At 35.9% G+C, this 18,229-nt stretch overlaps 1 protein-coding gene across 1 annotated transcript in view; it reads right to left on the bottom strand.

The window, feature by feature from the left end:
- LOC124358541 (nose resistant to fluoxetine protein 6-like) overlaps positions 1–17,299 on the bottom strand; it is a 30,345-nt gene extending 13,046 nt beyond the window's left edge. The window contains exons 1-7 of the mRNA XM_046810840.1: positions 16,890–17,299; positions 5,982–6,217; positions 3,641–3,815; positions 2,425–2,494; positions 2,067–2,158; positions 1,763–1,944; positions 480–643 (exon numbers count right to left, since the gene is read on the bottom strand). Coding sequence (XP_046666796.1) covers positions 480–643; positions 1,763–1,944; positions 2,067–2,158; positions 2,425–2,494; positions 3,641–3,815; positions 5,982–6,217; positions 16,890–17,241 — 1,271 coding nt within the window. The 5' untranslated portion in view covers positions 17,242–17,299. The remainder of the gene's footprint in view (positions 1–479; positions 644–1,762; positions 1,945–2,066; positions 2,159–2,424; positions 2,495–3,640; positions 3,816–5,981; positions 6,218–16,889) is intronic.
- Positions 17,300–18,229: the final 930 nt, after the last annotated feature.

The raw sequence follows: 18,229 nt of genomic DNA, 5'->3' as shown, positions 1-18,229 counted from the left end.
TGTGTATCTGTGGCTACAAATAATGGCTAATGGAAAGGTAAATGGCTGGACAATTACCTTTCAGACTGTGTCCAGTACATAAAATGTGATGGATATGTATCACCTCCCTGAGTATAATCTGATGTCCTTCAGCACTCACTTCTTCGTCTATTGATATTAAACACTTTTTATTAACGACTCTGCTCAACGTCTCACCACTACTGTTCTGCAAGAGATGAGGAATATTACATTACTTATTAATTCTGCTAATATGTCAGAGTAATCTTTACAGCCCTTCTCTATAAATTTGTATCATTAATCAATTTGTGGCATGATCGTAGGGGAAGTGACACTGTTAGGGTTGTGTACAGTGATAGACCAAACGTTTGAGCTATTATCAATCCAAACAATGATCACAAATGTATTTTATGTAAAACATAAGCAAATATAAGGAACCACTGACAGTAATTTACACATGTCATTACCAGGACAAATCTTACCTCAACAGTTTCCCGATGATGAGCGTGAATAGGTTGACGCTATTCTTCTTTTCAAGTTCTTTGACCAAGAAATGGCAGGTGAGGAAACCACTGAAGAGGAAGAACGTATCCACAATGTACCCTCCACCATTGAGGAAGAGCATCGATGGTATTTGCTTCGAGAACTGCAGCAATACACATCAATCTATTTAAGTAAGCTCGGTAGTTTTTTATTGCTCTATTTTTAAGTAAAAATTTATTCCTTTTAGTAATTTGGATTAGAGAACACTAATAATCACAACAATCAATTTCCCATTAGTCCAAATTTCTGGATGTTCCTAAACCTTCATAATGTACAGTGTCTAACAACTGCACCACTGTCAACACCAGGATCATATATGGTTCATGAAGACCGTGGTGGTAAATAGACTGTGTATGAGTCAAATGTGGGTAGGGTGAAGCTCTGTACACACTATGGGGTCTAGAAAAAGCTACCGGGATTATTACACGAGTGAGAAATGATGCCCGACTGTCTGGAGACCAGGGAGAGCGTGTGGACCGGAAATATAGAAAAAGAAATCAATATCGTCCAGTTTTCCAATGGCCTTGGAACGTTTTCAATTTTACGTACAGAAAGGTTCAACTACGAAGCAAGGAAGCTGGAGGTAAAGAAAGAGGGTACCGTCGTACAAAAAGAACTTTGCTTTCTCCAGGGTGAAGTTCTGTACACACTATGGGGCCTGGAAACAGCTAGTGGGATTATTGCAGCAGTGGAATATGGTGCCCGACTATCTGGAGACCAAGGAGAGTGTGTGGACCGGAAATGTAGAAAAAGAAATCAATATCATCCAGTTTTCCAATGACCTTGGAACGTTTTCAAAATTACGTTCGGAAAGGTTCAACTACGTAGTGAGGGATCTGGAGGTGGAGAAATTAAAAAAACCGAAGGTCGGTACCGTCGTAAAAAATGAACATTGCCTCTAATATCCTGCCAAAGTTATCTCCCTTACAAAACATAATATATACTACGCAGGCTATTCTTCACCCCATGGGGGTCGTTTTTTTGTGTAAGGTTGTTGGGTAAACTTAACGCTGGTGAATATAATTCCATTAATCTGAAATTCCTCAGTGAATTGAACCCTTGATAGACTTAAGCTCTTTCACTCACAAAAGAAATGTAAACAAAATGATGTGAAATATTTAAAAACTGTAGCGGATTATTTTTATGGCATTTTTAATGTTGTGGCAGTTCGTTATCCTATGTAAAGCGACTTAATAATGCATTACCCAATATTTGATAATACCTCTTCAACGAATGATATGTTTTGGACAGGTTTGCCGAATCGGTACATCTCTTTGTGGCCGAGGATGACGCACATCATGCTGAGGAACTTGAAACAGTGCAGTAGCTTGAAATCCGCTTCTGGGTTGGATTTCACCAACTTCTTAATGTTAGCGTACGACGAAAACACCTTTATGAACTTTCCTACAAACAATCAAATAAATTGTCAATTAAAAAGCTATATGAGTTTCTTGTATAATGGATATTGCAAATTATAAGTTAAGGGAGGCTTGTTTCCAATGATAATTGGTAATTCTGATACTTACGCAAAGATTTGTTGACCTCCGTCTGATCATTGGTAGCATAGTCCAGCACAGTGCCAGCCAAACACAGGAGCGCCATACCATACAAGATACCCCTGCAACACAACAATGGTAACTAAGAAGTTTGGTAATGCTCTTAGCTTGCCATCAGTATGATATTATATATACATACACATAAAACATATATGTGTTATTTTATCAATTATGTAAATCTTTGAGAGCTGATGTTCAACTGGTCTAAGACATCGGTCTAATCTAGAGATGGCGTAAGTTGATAATCTGTGACCATCTTTATCAACACCTTCATCCTCTATTGTTAGACTATCTTCGTTATTCTGTGTGATACTTGTCTCGCACAGACCAGTGTATACGAGGGCGGGCAGGAGGGACAACAGGGAATCGGCTTCTCCTTTTAAAGAACATCATAGAATCTCGGAGAAATCATCATAGAAAAGAGAGAATGTTGAAGGAAGAAAAGAAAAGAAGACAATTTGTAATATATAAGTAATTCGGTAGCGGGAAATGGAGAAAGTTAATTATTGAAAGCATTATGAGCGAAGATAACAGGAGACCTTTACATAATAATAAGGAAAAATGAAATTGTACTAAAATCCAGAAATAAATTGTATACCGTAGACACTTCCTATACAGGATCTAACAAAACTCTCTATACAAATTTTAGGATATCTTTCCATGAACCAAGTGGAGTTATAGACTAAATGTAACCGATGGTCTATCTCTTTTCGTTCAAGGTCTGTCTGTCATTTTTTTTTTTTTTTTTTTTTTTTTTTTTTTTTTTTTTTTTTTTTTTTTTAGTTTAGTTTTCATTTGTTATTTAAAAACCGGTAAAGATACCGTCGTAATGAAGGCGAAGGCGTAAACATGTCAACAATGAATGTTTTGCCGTGGTTTACAACAACGCACATCTACATTATTTCTTGGCCAACTTTTGTTTTATGTGTCAAAATGTTTGTAATTAAATTTAGTAAATTTTATTATTCTTTACAAATGTATGTTAATAATGTTCACAGCATTAAGCTTTAAAACTCCAACCGTCCGCCATCTTTAAACGTGACAAGATAATAAAATAGTATTTTTCTCTTGATTGGAGACTGCTAATTAATAGTAAAAACTAGATACAGAAAGACGGTATGGATATGACAAAAATTAATGTAAATTTGAGATTCTTATGTACCAGCCTTGCAGTTTCTAGAAGATTTAGAGTAAGGATAAGACACTATAAGGGGAGTGTGAGAAATAGGAGCCACTGTAAGAAAGAATCTGAGGACTTAGCTAAGATGGTTGTGAGGAGGACGAGGAAACATAGGTTAATAGTAAAGAAGTATAAGAGTGGAATGGAAGGACGGAAACCAGTGGAAGATCTACAACAAAGAAATGATGCTGATGGAAGAGAAAATAATGTGTAGAAATTAGAAAAGGTTTAATGCCAAGCAGTCTCAGTGATATTGCAACCTATGGAATTGACAATGAATTTGTGAATAGTTTTATTGAAATGTCTCACGGTATGCTTACATGACAACATAGTAGCCAGTAGAAAATTCAGGAGCCTCCCAAACAGAGTAGCAGTCGTCGGAGTGAATGGTGGACATCAGCGCGAATACTCTCGTCCTGTAGAGGTCCTGCTAGACTGGCGGCCAGAGAGTCCTGGATGTCTGCTGCAGAACAGGAGCTGGGAACACAGACGGCCCAGCGCAACAGATCTCTGCGGATCACTCTAGGGTCATTGGTTACCTGTACAGAAGTTATCGTGTAGAATAGAATAACTTTATTGATCTCAAGGACATATACTGTTCATACATCAGATCTTGTCAATGATACTGAAGGTAAAAACAATTACACTAAAGATAAAACAACTATATTAACGATAAAAACAATGATAACAAGGATAAAAATAACGATAATAAAGATAAAAACTACTAAAGATCAAAACAACGATACTGAAGATAAAAACAACGGTGCATTTCATAGCTTGCAAAGCAAGTAAAAAATCGCAATCAAACAACAATATTTATGCGTAACATAATAATTCTATTCTCTTATATTCTAAAAATTTTATGAAAGTAAAAATACACATTAAATAATGACATTGTCATCACAGCTAAGATAGAAAAGCATTTGATCGATTTTGACTTATTATGTGAAGTGGAGGGGGAAGTCGCGTAAAAGTAAAGTAGAGATGACTTATTTTACCAGGCGAAGTTAGGGCTAACAAGTCCTCTCCAACACTTAACCTGGAGGACCAACGGCTTAGAGGTGACTTCCGAATCACCACTAATGGCCGGGCAGGCTGGCTGCTTGCAAGGATAGGATCGCTCAGTGGTCACCCATCCAAGCAGTAGCCACGCTCGACGTTGCTTGATCTGGTTATCTTGCGATAACCGTTGTCCCCGCTACACTGCGCCATTGGAGCAGGTTTTGTTAATTTACCAGTAACTGCTCGTTTTAACGCGCAAATCGCCAGACTGCACCCACGGCGGCATTGCCTCTTAGCCTGGAGTATAAATCCTTCTGAGAAGGAATCATAATTAAGGCTTGTGGTTACAACGAATGACAACAAACTGACACAATACAGAACTACTCTTGCTCGGGAAACTCAATCATTACTGTGACAACTGATCACGTACAGACTACGTGACTACTTAACAGATACTTTGTAGTTTAGCTCCAGTTCAGATTCCAGACTTCGATTCCAGTTCGATTTCTTCAGACGAACATGGCTCCAAATTCCAGAATTCGTAGATGTAATGTTGGACTCATCATTAATTGCTTGAACTTAGATTATTTTTTTATTTTTTATACTGCTAAACACAATTTCTGATAACTGTATATTCTGACAACTGATTAGTGTATTTTCCTTAGTATAAAAACACGTTTTATACCAAGACTTTTTAATCAAAGGAATAAATATCATCATTTATTTTACTTAAGCAGCTCCATAACGAGGCTAATTCCGAATCTGTTGGACCCCTCAGTCAAGAATAAACGTTACGATGGTAAATAAAAAAACAACTTTTTCATTCTAAAATTCAATTCTAAAGTTACGAGTTCATACTCAAAGAACAATACTCTTGTTCCTATCTTGTACATAAATTAAGTACCATTAATTATTAATAACTACAATTAAGGACCAAAAGTTTCCGAGTCAGGTTATGAATGTTTAAAGCATCAAATTGGTTGAAAAGCGCCAAAACTTTTTTTTTATATTCTCGACATAAAAAAATATAAGTTATTGTTAGTGAACAGTTTTTTTTACATGTTTAGACGCAGATATAAACAAGCTAAATTTTAATTTAAGTTCCATCATTGTAGCTCTACTGGTTAATTGAATTTTGAGTTTAGCTCCAGTTCAACTTCTTTTTATTGCAGCTTCTGGTATCTGACACTTCTCCACATTACAGGAGTCATGTTCGTCCGAAAATATCCAAAGAAAGTCGACGGCAATGAAGCTCAAAACGAAACATTTGTATCGGTTCGACATCAGAGACACCTATAAATAGGCGAACTTGAGCTGAACTCAAAATTCACTTAAATCAACTTTTCCTACCATAGCTACGTTATGTGTAGAGAACTCGGTTGCTCCACCATGCTTAGAGATTGTGTCCATCACATCGTAGTGCACTCAATTATGTACCTGATGAGACAGTGAGACTACCACTTCACCTATTTATAGGTGTCTCTGATGTCAAAATGATGTAAATGTGGTGTTTTGAGTTTCTTCATCGTCGAATTTATTTGGATCTCTTCAGACGAACATGACTCCAAATCACAGGAGTCAAATCTGAGAAAGTGTCAGAGACCAGACGCTGCAATAAAAGTAAGATGAACTGGAGCTCAAAATTAAATTGAATCAACTCTTTCTACCATAAACACTTTCACTGGTTAGTTGATGATACACACCTTGAGCCTGTCCCAGACAGAGGCGTGAGGCGGGAGCGGCTTGTAGAGGGGGGCGGGGGGGCTATAGTGCTGGGGGCGGACTTGAGGATCGGGCCCGTACCTGATCGTGGCCAGACAGTACTTGCCCGTGATCTTGTCCACAGGGTTGTCGATCGCAATGCACTCATCGAAGTGTCCGAACTGGTAAATGTCGCCGGAGATGAACCCATTGGGCGACAACGCCGACGCGTCAAACACTGCAACAGCAGAGTTCGTCTCAAACTCAAACTTGACTAAAAATCTTACTCTCTAATGAAAAAAACATATTGTCAAACTCATCAGAATTACCTTGTTTAAAAGCTTAGCCTACAGTAGGGAGCACCAGAGAGTGCTTTTAATGTAATTATAATCCTGCATTTGATGGAATTATGTTTGAAAATTCCATGTTTTGAAAATCTGTTTTGAAAATCTCATCCTGTTTTGAAAATCTGTCCTGTTTGTCAGAATTATTTATATGAAGCATGTTTGTTTTGGATGCTGCTCATATGCACGAATTGTTTCAAAATTCCGTAAATATAAACATTCAGCACCATCAATCAAACATTTATCATGTTATATACCCAAAAACTAGATACAATTTCTAACAATTTGGCTAACTAATTTATTATTGAACAACAATAACATTGAAGTGCCTGATGATGGAATCTTTGATTCAGAAAGGCCTTGCACAGAATAAAAATTATATATTGGAAAATGTTGAATTTGTTTATACTAGTGATAGTACGATAAACAATAACATTGTTTGCCAGGGATGGTCCCACCTGGCAAATAATAATTATTTTTTTATTATAAACTTTTATATTTGGTTTTATTTACAAGATCATTGTACAAACAATTTGTGTTTGTATGCAGATATCCATTTTCTACAAGTATTTCTGAATAAATACATATATAATATTCCATGTTATATTAATTAATACCTTTTTTAACTCTGAAAAAGAAATCTGCAGAGCATCCAAAATCACCCCATGTTAAAAACCCCACTACTCAATCTCATCAAGCAGTTATTTCTTTTCTCTGTGGAATTTGTCTTCTATTGTACAACATATACGTTTGTTTTAAAGCCAACCATTTGCCGTTATCTAAATAATTTGATATTACCATTCATTATTATTTATATGAGGATTGTTCTTTGATTAATACTATCTGATTCGAAACTTAAAAGAACTGTTCAGCGTGTTTGTGCTGAGGGGGAATTCTAACGACAAAAGCCATTTAAATTTGGTCGGTGTAGCGTCTAACTAATTGTAGTGGGTTGACCCTGATCAAGTTGCTACAGCAAAGGCAGTAACGCCTTCCATTTCGTAACGCACAATTCGCACATCCATGAGGAGATTTTGAAGAAAAGAAAAAGAAGGGCTCTCAAACTAAACACGCAAAAAAAGGATTCCATTATTCAAGCTAAAAAGTCCTCAAAGAGTAAGGTCCATAAATAGAACTTATACTCGAAAAGCAGTCCATCGTTTAAAAAGAAGAAGTAAACCAATTAATACATTTTTAAAATCCAGTTAGTTCAAAAATTTGCATTTCGTCACATTTTAAATATATCGTATACAAACCATTACGGCATTTTTTGTTTGGTATTTATTTCAGGTGAAATCAATCAAGTGTTCTAAAAAGCGATGATGAGTGGTAATATACACCGACCATGACCTTGACCACCGTGACAAGTTGATATAAGAGTGTCCCTGGTCCTAATTAATCTTCCGTCAGTGATACCAACATAATGACCGCGATTAAGGTCAGAATGTTCACTCTCTGACAGTCACGTGTAATAGATAATTTGAAAATTAACCCCTTGACAGGTATGGATAACAGTGGCCAATAAGTGCGCCTCTTGACTGTCGTAGACAAGGTGGTCAGTAAGTGCACCCCTTGACAGTCGTGGACAAGGTGGTCAATAAGTGCGCCCCTTGATAGTTGTAGACAAGGTGGTCAGTAAGTGCACCCCTTGACAGTCGTGGACAAGGTGGTCTATAAGTGCGCCCCTTGAGAGTCGTGGACAAGGTGGTCAGTAAGTGCGTCCCTTGACAATCATGGAAAAGGTGGTCAGTAAGTGCGCCCCTTGACAGTCGTGGACAAGGTGGTCAGTAATTGCGCCCCTTGACAGTCGTGAACTAGGTGGTCAGTAAGTGCGCCTCTTGACAGTCATGGGAAAGGTGGTCAGTAAGTGCGCCCCTTGACAGTCATGGAAAAGGTGGTCAGTAAGTCTATTCTTCGTCAGTCGTAGACAAAGTGGTTAAACGTTCAACCATTGCTTGACATCTAAAAACTACAGAAAGAATTTTAAGTTTTGAGAAGCTTTTATTTTTTAAAATATTAATATTTGCTAGTTTAATATTTTTAAGATTTTTGAGGAGTTCTCCATAATTTTTAAAATGTCCACTAGCATTCTCTACCCCACTGTGTGGTTCACTGTTGTAAAGGGAACAAATGAATGATTACAAATTTTATTTTCAAGGCAAAGTCAGAGCTACTTAGTACTTTCTTATACTTGGCCTTAATAGTTCTGATAGCAATGGCGTTGACAGAAAATCTGTATTAAGATTACCACGTCGAGGGTGCAGTAGACCAACAAATGATTATGCCTATTGAGGAAAAAGAATCGATGTCATATTTTTAACATTCGAAAATTGTACAATATCTGTATAAATTACTCAGGCTAGAACATGTATTATATTTTTGGAAAACTAAATGTGAACTAAACGTCTTCTTGTGATTGTTATATATCTTTTATTATCGTAATACTGATAGCAAAACTGAACATTTCTCATCTATTAACCTTGTTTTGTAAACAGGACATCTTCTTGTGATTTGTAAATATATTTTTTATCGTAATATCGTAGATGAACATTTCTCATTTATTGACCTTGTTTTGTAAACGGAACCTCTTCCTGTGCTTGTTTTATATATTTTTTTAACTTTTTTATCGTAATACTGCGAGCAGCGCTGAACATTTCTCATCTAATATCCTTGTATTGTAAACGGAACCTCTTCCTGTGCTTGTTTTCTATATTTTTTTTAACTTTTTATCGTAATACTGCGAGCAGCGCTGAACATTTCTCATCTAATATCCGTGTTTTGTAAACGGAACCTCTTCCTGTGCTTGTTTTATATATTTTTTTTAACTTTTTATCGTAATACTGCGAGCAGCGCTGAACATTTCTCATCTAATATCCTTGTATTGTAAACGGAACCTCTTCCTGTGCTTGTTTTATATATTTTTTTAACTTTTTATCGTAATACTGCGAGCAGCGCTGAACATTTCTCATCTAATATCCTTGTATTGTAAACGGAACCTCTTCCTGTGCTTGTTTTATATATTTTTTTAACTTTTTATCGTAATACTGCGAGCAGCGCTGAACATTTCTCATCTAATATCCGTGTTTTGTAAACGGAACCTCATCCTGTGCTTGCTTTATATATTTTTTTAACTTTTTTATCGCAATACTGCGAGCAGCGCTGAACATTACTCATCTAATATCCTTGTATTGTAAACGGAACCTCTTCCTGTGCTTGTTTTATATATTTTTTTAACTTTTTATCGTAATACTGCGAGCAGCGCTGAACATTTCTCATCTAATATCCGTGTTTTGTAAACGGAACCTCTTCCTGTGCTTGTTTTATATATTTTTTTAACTTTTTATCGTAATACTGCGAGCAGCGCTGAACATTTCTCATCTAATATCCTTGTATTGTAAACGGAACCTCTTCCTGTGCTTGTTTTATATATTTTTTTAACTTTTTATCGTAATACTGCGAGCAGCGCTGAACATTTCTCATCTATTATCCGTGTTTTGTAAACGGAACCTCTTCCTGCGCTTGTTTTATATATTTTTTAACCTTTTTTTTGCAATACTGCGAGCAACGCTGAACAATGAACATTTCTCATCTAATATCCTTGTATTGTAAACGGAACCTCTTCCTGTGCTTGTTTTATATATTTTTTTAAATTTTTTATCGCAATACTGCGAGCAGCGCTGAACATTTCTCATGTATTAACATTGTTTTGTAAACAGGATATCTTCATAAAATTCAAAAGGAACTTCCCTACACTTTTTTACGAGGAGCGCCGAGGACACTGATGCATTGTGCAGAACTCTTGGTCGTGGGAGAACACATGCTGGTGCACTTTAATTATTGAATTAATGAATAATACTATAGATCTGATGTCATATTTTATACATTTAAGCGTGTATAATCATTTTAATCACGATAAAATCTGAATTAATATGAATATTTAGGTTTATAATTAATGAATGGTTATAATGGTACAGTGAAACATGTACTAATATAAAATAAGCCATTTCTAAGATGTGGTAATTAAAAATGTGGTTTTTGTGTAAAGGTCTAATGTAGATTCTTAGTTTTAATATGTAGGGTTAAGCTTTCCATCAGGAGTAAAGGAGCTACAATATAAAACACTTTTATAAGACTGAAAAATTAGATGAGAAAAGGTTTCGATAAATACAGTAGGACCTTGATATATCGAACCTCAAGGGGATTTACAAAACTTCGATATATCAAGAATTTCGATATAATGAGGTTCGATATATCAAGGCTGTTTGGGGCAGACTTCGATATATAGAGGTTTACAACTGTTGTTGTATTATTCATTATATCAAGGTTAACTCTGACAGACTTCGATATACTGTATAGAGGTCCACACCCACTACAATAATACAGTACAATTAAGAATCGTACATTACTTTATCGGGAAATGTGAATAAGAAATTATAACAAGAACACCATACATCAATTTAAATTTATTTATTTTTTAACTAAACGTATAGAGTAATATTATTACATAAATATGAATATGAAATACTGTAACGTCTTAAAAAGTTATGTTGTACAGTATAAAAAATACACATGTCTGAAATACGGTTCTACTACTGTACTGTATTTTAAATGTTTAAAATGCTACTGTAATGTAGGCTTACGTACATGTTATAAAGAGTTTGCAAAACTTATTTACTGTTGTTAAAAAAAATCTACTCGCACTAATCGTGGTAACGTCCAAATTAAACTGAGGGTGGAGTGGTGACCCACCACTGGCGTCTACAGAAAACAAAGGAGTGTTGGTGGTGGGCGTTTCAAGTCTCGACATGAAAAATACGGTACCTACTCTACTTTGATGGTTGTTCGTTTGCACAACACGACAATACAGTGCTAAAGTTCGTTTCGTTGATAAACTGAAACTTCGATATGTTGAGGTAATTATAAGAAAACTTCGATATATAGAGGTAAAAAATAGGCAAAATTATTGGCGAAAATTCGATATATTGAGGTTATTTACTTGAAATCTTCGATATGTAGAGGTAAAATTAGCATTGAAGTAAATGGGACATTCAAGGGGAATGACAAAACTTCGATTTATCGAGGAATTCGATATATTGAGGTTCGATATATCAAGGTCCTACTGTATATACGATTGGGATGCACTCTTTATATTCATCGTAATACTATTACAAATGCGAGTGCCTTTGTTTGTTTGTTTGCTTGGCTTTCACGCTTAACCTATTCAACGGACTTTACTGAAATTTTACATGGACATGGAAAGAGCCTGTCAAAAATGTGATAAAGTGCTCTGTATAAACATTGTTTTGTGACAGTTAAACCATATGTTTAGTTAATATAACCGCTGTTTCAGTTAGTTTACATTTATAGTGTGTAAATTCTTTAAGGAGTAACAATCAGTTTTCACGCCGTTTTTATATTTCAGTTATTAGGTAAGTACTCACCCACCTTGGAAAATGTCCTAAACATAAGATGGTCAGAATTTGAATCCAAAGACTCCCTTTGAAACAGTAAACAAAAACTAGGCAAGATGAAAGTTCGCTGGACTGTGCTTTTGATCAGAATCAGAAATAATTTATTTCGTTAATAACATAAAGTTACATGAAATAAGTCATAGATAAAATAGTAGATAAATATAATAATAACAATTAAATGAAATCAACAATCAAATAGCCAACATAGGTTATTTCACATGTTTGTGCAATCTGACAGGAATTCTTGAACAGAATATGGGCATTTTTCAAGCAAATTAGTTTTAACGTTTTTTAGAAAAATTTGTGAGCTGGTTATGTTTTTTCAGGTGCCGAGGCAGCGCGTTATAGAGCCGTAGAGCTGAATAGTGCATGCCCCTTTCAAAAATTGTCAATCTATGGATCGGGTAGACCATATTACCCCTGTGGCGGGTATCGTAATGATGATTAAAAGTGTTCTCTGCAAAAAGATGTGGGTTATTTTTGAAGAAAGTCAAAACTTCAAGTATATAGATACTTGGAAGAGTGAGGAGATTCAGTTGCTGAAAAAAAGGCTTACAGTGAGCACGATTACCTGCTGCAGACATAATGCGAACAATTCTTTTTTGGAATCTAAATACCCTTAAAATTTAACTAGAAGATTCCCAGAATCCAATAGCGTATTTCAGTCTACTGTATACATAAGCATAGTAAATTTGAACGATAGTTTCTTTACCAACTGCAGGCATTAAAACTCGAAAAGCAAAGGTAATTGAAGACAGCTTTGAGCATAGCGCATCTATATGTTTAGACCAGTTGAGCTTGTAATCAATGACAACACCAAGAAGAGAGGCAGACTCTGATGGGTTGATACCATTTACGCTGAAACCCGCTATATCACAAAAAGTTGGTGAGAAAACCATGATTTTAGTTTTTTCTTCATTCAATAGGAGACCATTTGACTCAAACCACTTATTCAAGCTGACATACGACTGATTCATAATAATTTCGAGGCTGTGAATATCACGACAAGAAGATAGAGCAGTTGTGTCATCCGCATAGCAAATAATGTCTGATTTCATATTGGAAGGAAGGTCGTTTATATATATATATATATAGAAAATAAAAAAGGACCAAGTACGGAGCCTTGAGGTACTCCTGAGCTGGTCCTCAACCAACCTCTTTGAAGTTGTCCTTTATTTGTTTCAGAAACTGTCTGCTTTCTCTCAGAGAGATATGAGGAAAGGAGTGAGAGAGCTGCACCGTTCAAGGCATATCTTTCAAGTTTACCCAAAAGAACAGAATGGTTGACACAGTCGAAAGCCTTGGACAGATCACAGTATATCGCACCGACACACTGCGACCCATCCAAGGCTCCCAACACGGCACCAATGACATCATTGACAGCGCTAGAAGTTGAAAAACCCTTTTTTGAAACCAAACTGAGATGCAGTCAAGAGAGTATTAGAGTCAAAGTAACATTGAAGTCTTGCCAGAATGATCATCTCAAACACCTTAGCAAAAGAAGAGAGCAGACTGATTGGCCTGTAATTAGAAATCTCACTTTTTTGGCCTTTTTTATGGATTGGACGTATAACAGACAGCTTTAGATTTTCTGGAAAAATTCCCTCAGAAAAAGATCGGTTAATTATGTGTACCAGAGGAAAAGCTATAAGATATGCGCACTTCTTAAGAACTTCAGATGTAACCCCATCCCACCCACTCGACTTCCAGTTTCCCAGCTTTGAAATCGAGCTTAGAACCTCAGCCATAGTGGTTGGTTCAAACAAAAAAAGAGAAGGTTTTGAAATAATGTACCCATTCCAGCTCTATATGTTCTAAAATACTAAACATATTTTTCAGTTTATAAAGAAACGAACAAGTAAATAGTGTCATTGTTAACGTACTATTAACTGTACATTTTTAACAAATATTAAGTATTAGATATAAAAGACAAAGTTACTATCTAACTTTTGATATAAATTTACGCTGTTATAAAACCCATCTTAGTTGTCTTTTGACAGAAGTAGGATTTTCAGATATGTGTATGTATTTTCTTGATTGGGAACAGGGCAAAATCTACGAGAATAAAAAATAATAAGAACGAAGTAAATTATAATGGCTATGAATATACGCTTATTGACGTATTTTTTGATCATGGCAGCAAGGTAAACTCGACATTGCCGTCGGAAATATAATGAACTTGAACTGTCAGTGGTCATACACGTGGAACATCTACTAGATTCCGTGCTAAGCAGCGGGTAACTGCTAGCAGCGCAGATATTACAGACAAAGTAGTCTAACTTTTACTATGCATTAAAACAAATTTTTAATGAAACCTATTTTAGTTGTCTTTTGATAGAAGTAGGATTCTCAGATATTTGTATGTATATATATTTTCTTGATCCGGAAAAAATCAAAATTAACTATGTGACAAAAGTACTAAAACCGGAGTAAATTACAATGGCAATAAATATACACTTCTTTAAAATATTTTCTTAATCACGTAGCAAGGAAGAAAACTCAATATTGACGTCAGAAATATACTTTACTGGAACCAGAAGTGCTCATACAGGTGCAAACCCTAAGAAAATGCGCGCGAAGACGCGGGTAACTGTTTCTACGTTATCAACCTGACAAAATGTTACTATGATTTAATGAAACAAAATAATTATATGAACTAATGTCTTCTAAACACATCTTCTACAGGAAATTTTGATTGTCTCGATAAATAATAAAAATTTTAAATAAATCATAGTAAAAATATTTAGCAGCCCAATCATAATCGAAAATCTAACTATTTTCGTTGGAAACTTAGAACAAATTAAATCTGTGTGAAGTATGAACACAAAAGTGTATAAATGACAAGGTTTCCTCTCTAGACTGAGCTGCAACAGTAAGTTAAATTGTTACAGTCAAACGACAATGGTATCTACATAATTGAATAAGTACATGTATTGTGTCCGTATATTGTTACAAATAACGCAGATCTAGATGAACTTGGGTTTCAGAAAACAAAAATATCTGTTAAATACTATTAGGGATGACACGAGTTTAGTTGTCTGTCATTGAAAAATAAAACGAGCTTAGAATAGAAAAAACTAAATTAGAAGTATATCCCGCCCCGCAGTGAACATGTTGAGTACGTTCCGTGGTGATCATGTTGAGTATATCCCGTAGTGAACATGTTGAGTATATCCCGCCCAGCAGTGAACATGTTGAGTACGTTCCGTGGTGATCATGTTGAGTATATCCCGTAGTGAACATGTTGAGTATATCCCGCCCCGCAGTGAACATGTTGAGTACGTTCCGTGGTGATCATGTTGAGTATATCCCGTGGTGAACATGTTGAGTATATCCCGCCCCGCAGTGGAACATGTTGAGTACGTTCCGTGGTGATCATGTTGAGTATATCCCGTAGTGAACAAGTTGAGTATATCCCGCCCCGCAGTGAACATGTTGAGTACGTCTCGTGGTGATCATGTTGAGTATATCCCGCAGTGAAAATGTAAAGGGGCCAATACGGTTAATCACAACCATTTTGCAAAATAAAGCTTTGCGTGTAAATGTAAATAATGTCTTATTTGAATAAGATTTCCAATATTAAAATCATAATAAATCATAGTTATGTTTAAAAATATATTAATAAAGATCAATTATATAACTTTGTTTAGGAAAACTTTAATTTTTTTATTTACTTGATCACTTTACAACACTTTAAGATACCAGGTGCTGCTTAAACAATCTTGTCTATGTTTTATGCGTGGCCATAAAGAGTAATTTTTTTAAATACATTTTTAAATTATAAACCTCAGTGTTTAAATACTTTTTGCAAAGAAAATACATTTATATTAAACTTACCATAACGCTTGTGGTTCATATTGCAGCTAAATAAGGCCTAAATAATTCATAAACGTTTGGTGATTGTAGCTCTGATAGCTTTTTTATTTATGAGGCAAACAATAATTCAACACACGAGTATTAAAAAAGTCACTATACGAACTTTTCTTGAAAAGTAACATTGTATCGTTCTTGATAAACTGCGACTTATTTTAAAATTTGTAAATTAAACTGACAATTTTGTTAAAATTGGACTTTATTTAAGTTTATAGTGAATTATGTAAGTTATAGTATGAAATAGTTACGAATAACCGTACCAGTTCCCACGGTAAACATATTGAGTATATCCCGCGATAAACAACTTGAGTATGTTTTGAGGTGAAATTGTTGAGTATACCCCACCGTGAACAGGTTAAGAATGTAAGTTATAGTATGAAATAGCTACGAATAACCGCACCAGTTCCCACGGTAAACATATTGAGTATATCCCGCGATAAACAACTTGAGTATGTTTTGAGGTGAAATTGTTGAGTATACCCCACCGTGAACAGGTTAAGAATGTAAGTTATAGTATGAAATAGCTACGAATAACCGTACCAGTTCCCACGGTAAACATATTGAGTATATCCCGCGATAAACAACTTGAGTATATTTTGAGGTGAAATTGTTGAGTATACCCCACCGTGAACAGGTTAAGATACGTAAAATCAATGGGCTCCTTAATATTGATTAAAAATCTAATTTATTGCAAAAAATACAGTAGCTAGAGTGGAGCTGTGGAGCTGCAGAACAGAGAGGATAAAAACCTGTTACTGTATGTCACAGAAGATGTATAACATAATAAAATGTCAATATTCAAATATAGAAAATTAATAAACGGACAAAGACACAAGTCAAGTGGTTATATCAGCCCTCAAGACAAACTGGCCAATTTTCTAATATGTCTATTACAAAGTACAAGCTTAGAGAAATGATTTTTTTTAATCAAACTTGTTAAAATACGTGTTTTGTTTGTTAGAAAAATTAAATGTGTTTTCATATATTAGTAAAAATGCCATTACCTTCTGTTATACGTATTTCATATGTATACTTCGAAAAATCACACCCTTTTTGCCGTGTTATATTCATTCCGTTTGCCTTAAACCATTTTCCTATGGATCCAGATCATTAGGTACTTTAACTTCCTACCATTATTTGTAAGTTATTTAAACTGTTTTGTCTTCACGACTTGTAAGAGCAGTCTCCTGATATGTAACCGAGTACAAATTAGCGTACTTACTCCTAGCGGCCCACAGTGTCAGGTTGTTGAGGTGTTGGCGGTACATTCGGCCATCATTGGAACATTTTGCCTCCCGGGAGGTGATATTCAGTCGGATCATCCCCTCAGCCATCGCCTTGTAGATCCACCCGGACCAGGGCTTCTGGGGGCCCTCCTCTCGGGACGCGTTGGAGGCGTCTTCGGGCCAAGCGTCTTCCACCAGGGAGAGATCGATGAAACCGGCCTCTTCCGTGGAGTTGCCTTCGTCCTCCGGCCATCCCGCCACCGTGACTCCTGGATCTGCCGGACCGGCCAGGGGGACACCCCTCGTCGCCGTCACCGTCACCAACACCGCCAACACGAGAAGCTCCATCGCTGACCACGGTACTCACGGCACTGTCAGCCACCCGGTCGCACTCAGCCTTGACTCGGCCGAGCTGGAAACTTGATTCACGAATAGTGAAGGTCACGAAACTCCTGAGCCGCTTCCGTGAGAAAAACCGCGGCAAAAACTCGCCTTTGCGATACGGCCGAGAGGTCCAAGTGACACTGAGCCACTGCCAAATCTCGCCCCGTCACTCGGAATGTAGCTCAGTCATCACTTTTTATTCCGTTTCTATCGGTTCGTATAAAAATCAGTTCAAGGGTATGCAAGGCAAGGATTTCAAGCTAAAGGACAAATAATTCAATTTTACTAAAATTTAAGTCGATGTAGAATTTTATTTTTACCATAATAAATCATATATATCTAAATATCATAATTGTTCCCAAAATTCATGGTGCAATTTGAAGAAAATTACTTGTAATAGGTAATATTTACTTCTAAGTATGATTTAAAACTTACAGAATGTAATTAAACAACACTGACTCAGAACTTAAAAGTATTGCCATAAAATACAAGATGTCTGAAGAACTCACAGGTCTTGACTGGAATGAGATCTAGTAGAAAACGTAGTTTGGAGAGACAGTTTCGTTAATCAAGCAAGGTATAACCATTTTACTATCTTGTAAAATAATAATTATTGACATTAAAGGACGTTCTATCTTGGTGGAGAGTGGTTTTCTTATTTAAAAATTTAACGGGCTTTCAAAATGGTTCTATGCATATTGTTTATAGAAACATGAATATAGAAAACGTAAAATGCTTGCAAAGTGGTTTAAAAGGTAAAAGTAAAATTAAAATACAAGTAAACAAATAATATAGATGTAATTCACTAACACATTCGGCCTATATGATCTGGCGGCTTCAGAAACATTCCTTCTTATATAGGTACCTATAATAATAATGCATTTCTGCATAATCTCTAGGTACCAGAGGCAGAGTAGTTTATTCAGTGAGTACTCAAAGTACGTGAAATGGC

Source organism: Homalodisca vitripennis, chromosome 3 (genome assembly GCF_021130785.1).
Source record: "Homalodisca vitripennis isolate AUS2020 chromosome 3, UT_GWSS_2.1, whole genome shotgun sequence".
In the NCBI taxonomy this organism is placed as follows: domain Eukaryota; kingdom Metazoa; phylum Arthropoda; class Insecta; order Hemiptera; family Cicadellidae; genus Homalodisca; species Homalodisca vitripennis.
The sequence above is the reverse complement of the archived record's forward strand: the minus strand, read 5'-3'. Positions and strand labels throughout refer to the sequence as shown.